This window comes from Elephantulus edwardii, unplaced genomic scaffold (assembly GCF_000299155.1).
Source record: "Elephantulus edwardii isolate Elephantulus edwardi_28Jun2011 unplaced genomic scaffold, EleEdw1.0 scaffold00239, whole genome shotgun sequence".
NCBI lineage: Eukaryota > Metazoa > Chordata > Mammalia > Macroscelidea > Macroscelididae > Elephantulus > Elephantulus edwardii.
In genome coordinates, this window is record NW_006399989.1 from 133,275 (window position 1) to 143,010 (window position 9,736).

The 9,736-nt window shown below is 40.3% G+C and overlaps 1 protein-coding gene across 1 annotated transcript in view; it reads left to right on the forward strand.

The window, feature by feature from the left end:
- The window catches only part of ALAS2 (aminolevulinate, delta-, synthase 2), a 73,933-nt gene extending 66,131 nt beyond the window's left edge, over positions 1-7,802 (forward strand). Inside the window, exon 10 of the mRNA XM_006898880.1 lies at positions 7,534-7,802. Within this exon, the coding sequence (XP_006898942.1) occupies positions 7,534-7,697 (164 nt within the window). The 3' untranslated portion in view covers positions 7,698-7,802. The remainder of the gene's footprint in view (positions 1-7,533) is intronic.
- Positions 7,803-9,736: the final 1,934 nt, after the last annotated feature.

The following is a 9,736-nucleotide window of genomic DNA, read 5'->3' on the forward strand; positions in this document are numbered from 1 at the left end:
TACATGCATATAGCATACCATAGCTATAGATTTCCTACCTCTAGGTCTTACGGTACATCTCTAGGTATGTACAATACCTAGGTTTTATGTACATGTAAAAATATTTTTCAGTACATGCTGAAACATTTCTACTGATAAGACTGTTCAGTTAAAAGATTGGATATCTTTGACTGATAGAATATGTTGTTGTTATGTGCCATCGAGTTGCTTGCTACTCATAGCGACCCTACGTACAACAGCCCTAAATTCTGCTCTGTCCTGTGCCAATCGCACTGTCTCTGACACTCCCATCCCGATTACCCAAGTCACTGAATCAATCCACCTCATAGAGGGCCTTCCCCTTCTGCGCTGTCCCTCCACCGTCCCACCCTCCCAAGCATGATGGACCGGTCTCTCCTTACAACATGTCCAAAGTATGTTAGACGGAGCCTCAGAATCCTTACCTCCAAGAAGCCATCCAGTTTAACCCTCTCCAGGATGAATCTGTTTGTTTTCCTAGCAGTCCATGGTACTCTCAATACTCTTCTCCAGCACCACAGCTCAAAGGCATCAATTCTCCTTCTATCCTCCTTGGTCATTGTCCAACTCTCTGATGCAGAAAAAGTGATTGCAAAGACCATGGCCTGTATCAGACGCACCTTAGTCTCCAGAGAGACACCATTGCTCTTCAGTATTTTGGAGAGATCCCTGACAGCAGACTTTCCCATGGCAATGTGCCTTTTAATTTCCTGGCTGCTGGTGCCAAGAATGTTGACTGTGGAGCCAAACAAACTAAAGCTGTGAACAATCTCAATCTCTTCACCATCCATCCTGATGCTGCCAATTGGTCCAGTGGTGAGAATCTTTGTCTTCTTGACATTGAGCCTCAATCCATATTGGAGGCTGCAATCGTCGACCCTCTGCAGCAGGCACTTCAGGTCCTCCTCAGTTTCAGCAAGCAGGGTTGTGTCATCTGCATAACGCAGATTGTTGATAGATCATCCACCAGTCTTGATCCCACATTTCTCCTCATAAAGCCCAGCCTCCTGGATAATCTGTTCTGCATACAGGTTGAAAAGGTATGGAGATATGACGCATCCCTGGTTTACGCCCTTCCCAATTTTGAACCATGCAGTGTTCTCTTACTCTGTTCTGACGACTGCCTCCTGGTCTAAGTATAGGTTTCACATTAGAACGATCAAGTGTTCTAGGATTCCCATTCTTCTCAGAGTCAGCCACAGTTTGTGATTTTTAGTATGGCATTCCTTGTATGCACATGGATAGTATCTTTTTTAAAACTAAAATTTTATTTTAATGAGCATTTACAGAGAAGTTATATTTCCATTAATTGTTGCACATTTTAACCCTCACTTTCCCTTCCCCCTTCCCCAGTTCACTTTTTAAAAAAATCCTTTCATTGTTGCCCAATTACCTACCTCCCCCCACTCCAGTCTTTTTTGTAATGATATATCTCTTATTTTGGGTTGTTGTTGTACATATAATGTGTAATCATAATTCATTTTAGACAGTTCTTCTCTTTCATCTCGTCCAATGGTCATTATCTATTCACTCTTACCCTATTCTCCCAACCCCTGCAAGTCAGACCTGCTTTATAACAGTAGTGCTATGCAATATTTTTATAGATATTTTATGGATAGTGTCCACCTACAGCCTTATATCTCAGGATAGATCTTGAAATATTCTTTTTTTATAATGAAAGTGGCATCATTCTTATTCTGGTATGAAATCTAGCAATATTTCTCTGTTATCCACGGGGTTTTCAAAGCCCTGTTATTTCAGAAGTAGATGATCAATTCTGATTCTTAGTCTGTCTTGGTTTGGAAGTTCAGCTGAAACCTGTCCACAATGAGTGACCCTGATGGTATTTTAAATACCAATGGCATAGTGTACAGCATCACAGGAGCATGCAAGTCACCTCAGCACACAGACAGAAAAGTGTTATATTCCTAAGTGCAAACTATAAACAAGTAAGCGTACAGATAACAAAACAAACACATATGCTATGGGAAATAGAAAACAAACTGTCTAGTCCTTCTCATCTAGGGTTGAGGGTGTGTCAAAGCCTGGGGCAGAATTTGTGCTGGCCTCAGAAAAGTCTAGGCTAGTCTCCCTGTCGCATTGCCATGGGAAAGTCTGCTGTTAGGGACCTCTCCAAAGTGCTGAAGAGCAGTGGTGTCTCTCTGGAGACTAAGGTGCGTCTGATACAGGCCATGGTCTTCGCAATCACCTGTTATGCATCAGAGAGTTGGACAATGACCAAGGAGGATAGAAGGAGAACTGATGCCTTTGAGCTGTGGTGCTGGAGAAGAGTACTGAGAATACAATGGACTGCTAGGAAAACAAATAGATTTGTCCTGGAGAGGGTTAAACCGGGTGGCCCCTTGGAGGTAAGGATTCTGAGGCTCCGTCTAACATACTTTGGACATGTAGTGAGGAAAGACCGGTCCTTGGAGAGGGACATCATGCTTGGGAGGGTGGAGGGACAGCGCAGGAGAGGAAGGCCCTCTATGAGGTGGATTGATTCAGTGACTGGGATAATTGGGATGGGAGTGTCAGAGACAGTGCGATCGGTACAGGACAGAGCGGAGTTTAGGGCTGTTGTACATAGGGTCGCTATGAGTCGCAGGCGACTCGACGGCACATAACAACAACAACAACAGTCTCCCTGTCTAGGGACAGTGTCATTGCCAGTCCAGGAGACGAGTGCAGGCAGAATATCCAGTCAGAATGGCACAAGAAATATGATTGCTGACATTAATGGAGCTTGGCTGAAAGTAGAGATTACAAGAAAGAGGCTTACTTGTTCTGTATTAACTATGCATAGGCATTTGATTTTGTGGATCATAACAAATTATGGATAGCATTGAAAAGAATAGGAATTTCATATGTGTTCATGTGAAACCTATACACAGACCAAGAAGCTATGTTTTAAAATCAGGAATAGTGTGTGCCAGGGTTGCATCCTTTCTCCATATCTAGTCAGTCTGCATTCTGAGCAAATAATTCAGGACCTGGACTATATGAAGAAGAATATGGTATCAGGATTGAGAGAAGACTCATTGACAACATACATTATGCATTATCCTTGTTTGCAGAAAGTAAAGAAGACTTGAAGCATTTAATGGAGAAGATCAATATGGATTGCTGGAGAGCATTATGCTGAGTGTACTAACTCAGTCCCACAAGGACAAATATTGTATAAAATCATTATTGTAGAATAGGCATGAGGATCTGGGTGGGGGGAGGTGGAAGCAGAGGGATGAGGATGTGTAGGGGGAGAAGGGATTAATCATGATGTTGTACAATTTGATGGGTGGGAGGGGAAGGGAAATTAGAAGAATCTGGCCTGGAAAACAATGTATTAAAATTCTGTAAATAAATTAGTATAATAAAAATTTTAAAAAGAGACTAGGAGTAGTAATAATGATTTCTGATAAAATACTTTTGGTCAAAATATGTTTCAAGTGAGGACAAAGTCATTACATAATTATGACAGGACCAACCAAGACCTAACCACGTTGTGTTGTTGTTATGTGCCATCGAGTCGTTTGTGACTCATAGCGCCGTTCTATCCTGTGCCAGCCTCGCTGTCTCAAACACATTCATTCCCACCACTCCACTCACAGAATTGATCCATCTCATCGAGGGTCTTCCTCTCCTGCGCCGTCCCTCCACTCTCCCAAACATGATGTCCCTCCCCAAGGACATGCCCAAAGTATGTCAGACGAAGCTTCAAAATCCTTGACTCCAGGGAACATTCTGGATTCACCCTCTCCAGGACAAACCTGTTTGTTCTCCTAGCAGTCCGTGGTATATTCAACACTCTTCTCCAGCACCACAACTCAAAGGCATCAGTTCTCTTTTTTATCATCCCTATTCACTGTCCAACTCTCCGATAGCAAATACTTGCAGTAAAAAGTAAAAAAAGGAAAGAAAAGTTCCCACAACTAAACCAATAGGCAACATCATTATAGATGGAAAAAAGACTGAACTTGTCAAATACTTTCTTTTACCTGGATCTACAATCAATACCCACAGTAGTAGTAGCAGCCAAGAAATCAAAACATGTGTTGAATTAGGAAAATCTGATGTCAAAGACCTCTCCAAAGTTATAAAGAGAAATTATGTCAGTTTAAAGACTAAGGTGCACCTAAATCAAGTCATGGTATTTTCTTTTTATTTTATTCTGATTTATTAAAAAGTTTTAATACATTGCTTTTTCAAAAAAGATCTTTCCCATTTCCACCCAGCAAATTGTGCAACCCTATGACTAACACCCTACCTCCCCTTCTATTTCCACTCTGCCTGTCACCTTGGATCTTCATACTTATTTTACAGTAATGGTTTTATACAGTATTTGTCCTTGTGGGACTGAGTTCACTCAGCATAATGTTCTCCAGTCCCTTCCAAGTTAGGTAGTAATTTAAAAAATGATTGTTCCTGCTTGTTGCATAGTATTCCATTGTATGAATGTACCACAATTTTTCAATCCATTCATTTGTGGTTGGACATCTGGGCTGTTTCCATGTTCTTTTGATGTTGAGTAATGCTGCTATGAACATTGGTGTGCACGTCTCCATTTGGGACTCAGTTCTCATTTTCTTGGGCTATATTCCAAGCAATGGAATACCTAAGTCATATGGAATTTTTATGTTCAGCTTTTTGAGGAAGCACCAAACTGCCTTTCAGAGTGGTTGCACCATTGTACAACCACACCAGCAATGTAACAGAGTTGCTATCTCATCACATTCTCCATAACATTTATTACTTGCTTCCCTGTTAAACTTTGCCACTGCGACTGGAGTGAGATGGTACCTCATTGTGATTTTTATTTGCATCTCTCTTATTGCCAGTGATTTGGATAATTTCTTCATATGTCTGTTGGCCATTTGAATATCTTCCTCTGTGAAAATTTTTCCATGTCTTTTGCCCATTTTGTAATTGGGTTATCAGATATTTTTTTCTTGTGGAGGCCCAGGAGTATTCTATAAACTTTCATTATAAGACCATTGTCTGAGATGATACTGCCAAATGTTTGTTACCAGTCAGTAGGTTTTCTTTTTCCCCTGTTGGGAAAAGTTTTTTATGAACACAGGGATTTAATCTTTTAGAAGATATCATTTATCAATTTTGTCCTCTTCATAGTGTACATTTCTGGCAGTATTTGGCAGTCTCTTTATACCGTAGACTAGGGCTTCTAAGCTTGATCCCAGTTTATCTCTTAAGAACTTTATGGTTTGGGGCTTTACTCCCAAGTCTCTTATCCACCTTGAGATGATTTTTGTGTATGGGGTGAAATGTGAATCCTCTTTTAACTTCCTGCAGGTAGCAGTCCAGTTTTGGTCATGGCATTTTCAATTGTGTCTATGCATCTGAAAGTTGAACAGTTAACTAAGGATAACAGAAAAGCGGGGGGTGGGGTGGGAATATCTTAGAGTAGGGGTTTTGGAGAAGTGTACTGCAAATGCTATGGATTGCCTAAAGAACAGGCTGCCTGTTGGAGGAAGTGCAACCAGAGTGTTCCTTAGAGGTAAAGATGAAGAAATTTTGTCTCACAAATTGGGATATGTTATCAGGAAGGGCCAGTCCTTGGAAAAGACATAATGGGAATGGTAGACAGTCAGAGAAAGAAAGGAAGACCTTCAAGAAGATACATGTCAGAGAGCTTGAAGATAGCATGGGATAGAGCAAGAGTTGGATCTGTTATTCATAGAGTTGCTATGAGTCATTGTTGACAGGAGGGCATCTAACAACAACAAATACAATATTCAGTGCCTTCTATAAGATGATTTCTATGCCCTTACTTCTTTCTGCATTTATTTCATTCTCTAGCTACACTGAATGATTTGTAGTTCCTCCATTTTGTTTGGGTTTTTTTTTTAGATTTTATTTTAATAATTTTAATGAACATTTACAGAGATTTTTTGCTTTCCATTCGTTCATTGTTGCTTTTTTCTCCATGTTGTATTTTCTTATATCTAATTATGTGCTAATGCCATTCCTCTCTGATTAGAATGTTCTCCCTCATCCCTGACTCTGGTTTATTTACTCTTTTTATCTTCTCAACTTAACTTAGGGAGCTCTGGTGGTAAGAAGCTGTGCTGCAATCCCAAAGGCACACAGTTTAAATTTGCCAGCTGTTGGAAAAGGATGAGAATTCTTTTCTCATACAACATTCTTTCATCCATTCCTTCAAGCAATTTATTAAGTGTCTACTGATGGTGCAGAATAGAACAAAGTTCTGATATGTTGTTCATAAGGTTGCTATAAGCTGTACTTCACTTGATGGGACCCAACAACAATTGTGTGTTAGACACTGTTCTAAAAATTAAGGATATTGTACTAAATGACAAAGTAGAATTTATATATAAGAGGAAAGGTATAGTACATTGAAAAAAATTTAAAAGTAAATTACTTACCATAATATTTTTAAGTGCTATGGGAAGAAAATGAGCAGAATAAGGGGACTAGAAGCCTCAGGAGAGAGGTCTGGGTTAGAGATGAAAATTTCAGAATCATCTGTATATAGATGGTGTTTAAAGTTGTACAACTGAACAAGATTAATAATGAAATACACTTAGAAAAAGACTAATGACCTGTTGTACATCTGAGGTACTTCTCTAGCTTTCCATATTCCAGGCAACCCCACACCAGGCTTCCTGGTCACACCACCAATGACCCTGGGGTTACTGCTAGTGTCATCTTTCTCATCAGGCTTGGATTTTCCAATGAAATGGATTCACTCGTGGATCTACAACATATCCTGTACTTAGGGAGTGTTTTGGACTGGGATAGTATGGCTTCAAACCATGCTAAACAAATGCTTCCTAATACTTTACTCATATGATCACATAGACAAATGATAGCAATTATGGTACACACTAGAGCAAACACAGATTTGAAGCCATATTATTATGATCCTCACCTTGAATGGATGTTGTTGTTATGTGCCATTGAGTCGCCTGCAACTCATAACAACCCTATGTACAACAGCCCTAAACCCTGCTCTAGCCTGTGCCAATCTTATTGTCTCTGACACACCTACCCCCATTACCTCAGTCACAGAATCAATTCACCTTATCAAGGGTCTTCCTCTCTTGTGTTCCACCCTCCCAAGCATGATGTCCCTCTCCAACGACTGGTCCCACCTTGCAACATGTCCAAAGTATGTCAGATGAAGCTTCAGAATCCTTGCTTCCAAGGAACAGCCTGTTCTCCCCCTTTCTAGAACAAACGTGTTTATTCTCCCAGCAGTCCATGGTATATTAAATACTATTCTCCAGCACCACAGCTCAAAGGCATCAATTCTCCTTCTATCATCCCTAGTCATTGTCCAGCTTTCTGATACATAGCAAGTAATTGCACACCTTAGTCTCCAGACTGACATTGTTGCTCTTTAGTACTTTGGAGAGATCTCTGACATAAGACTTTCTCAGTGCAATTCATCTTTTGAAAGGATAAAGGTATCAATATCTGTGAGCATCTGTACTATGATATAACAATTTTTTTCCTCTCCTTTCCTCCTACTTTCAGAAAAGCTGCTGGTAGCATGGACTGAAGTGGGGTTGCCCCTCCAAGATGTGTCTGTAGCTGCCTGCAATTTCTGCCACCGCCCTGTGCACTTCGAGCTCATGAGTGAGTGGGAACGCTCTTACTTTGGGAACATGGGGTCCCAGTATGTCACCACCTATGCCTAAGAAAACAGCTACTTGGGATTCCTATCCAACTTGTACTTCAATTGGGAATGGGCCTCCTTTTTCCTTCACTGTGTGCCTCTAGCTGGGTTAAACCTGAAAATAAAGAGTATACTGCAACATCTGTATCTCTTTGTTGGGCATAGGCAATTACATTTGTCCTGACCTTTTCAGAAAAGTTATAAGGTTATGAGAAAACCATAGACTACTTGTTCATCTGACTATCCCACATTTTTTTATAAACAGGAACAGAAAGAATGGCCAAAATTCACAAAATGAACTACATAAAGAGCTAGGATGTTTAGTAGATTTGTGAAATAATGCTTCTTAATGGTATCAAAAATTCAAGGATTTGCTATTTATTGATAGATCTAGAAACCTAGGCCTCAGGTAGCTCCTGAAGTCAGGAGTTAAATCTGGCAAATCTAAATTATTGGAGAGGAGGAGTGGTTCTCCAAAACTGAAGAAATACTTTCCAAAGGGGTAATGGATTGGATATCTTCAATCTATTATCCTCTTCTCTTTCCAAAATACTTTATAGAATAGGACTTTACAGACTGGACTACTCCAGGGTGAACAAATAGGCTTGGCTATGGTAAGCTACTTTTTAAAAGCAATGTTCCTTACTTTCTAGGTGAAAGAATACTTTCTCTCCCTCTCTCTCTCTCTCTCTCATTTGTCCTATTGTCCTGCTAATATTAATAGCATACTGTTTATAAGGTCAACATAGTCCCAAATGCTTAACTAGCTGTATAATTCCATAATTTCTAACATTAACATCCATGCCTCAGTTCCCTAATTCTTCTATGACTCTTGGGTTCACTGATTTACTAGACGGTATCCCAAAGATTCAGATCCATCAAAACAATGACTCATGTGACCATAGGTATGCAGGCTGGTTTTGGAGAAACTGGTCAACAATGGGCCAGGATCTCATAGACTGTCAGTTGCAGTACAGTTAGATGGAGACTGTGGGTGATGCAGGCTGGTGGTGGGGAGACTGGCAAGCAATGGGCCAGGATCCTGTAGACTGTTAGCTGTGGCATAGCTGGATGGAGATTCTGGTGATTTAGGCTGAATGTTGTGTTCTAGGTGAGCATTATACAAGAGAAAGTGCCTAGTGCTGAGGTCCTATGAGCTTATATAAGCCTATAGTAGGGTGGGCTTGCATACCATCCTAATCCTCTCTCCTTAATATAGTAATTACTTCAGAAAAAAATAAATAGTTAATGACTGGCTAGGAAAGACATCTTAATGATAAACTTTAGACACACACACACTTGCATAGCACACTTGTAAAAACTAATGAGGTCACTTGCTGAGGAGGCTTGTGTGTTCTCAAGTCCTATCTGGCAGCCTTGAGGGCTGAAGGACGCCTAGCTTGTGCCATGTACTTTATTTGCTGCAGCTATGGCACACACAGGCTGTAAAGGTCATACGGAACCCATCTCCCTTATTGATAAAGCCTTAGCCCTTTACAATAGGAACCACTCTTCTTCCTTCCACTCTTCCTGAGAGTTGTATTATCAGACTACAGGAGATGGGAAAACTTAGTAATGAGACAGCTTCTCTAACTCAACTTCATAGAGCACATCTAAAACATTCACATGATGTGATATGTTGAAACATACATAGAATTTATTTATATACAAATTAATATGCCAACAAGGTAAATGGGGCTTAGAAGCACAGTTTTCTGAGGCAACTGTTTCCTATGCATTTCTCACAGGAAAATGGGAGGTGGAGTGAAGAACTGAGTCACAGCATAAAGGTAAACCAAACCAAACCAAACAAACAAACAAACAAACAAACAAAAACAACAAAATACCTCACCAGTAAGGATAAAGGAAGAAGGAGAGAAAGGAAAACTCACCTTGAAGAAGAAGGGAAAAAAGAAGGGTTCTCTGATACCAGAGGAAAGAAAGGAAGGATTTGAGGGAAAGGAGACAGCTTAGTAACAAATGGTAGCTTAGAAGGAAGGAAATTAGTTCAAGACACTATATAAAATTTACCATGCCAGCTTTCTCTAGGCCTGAACTAGT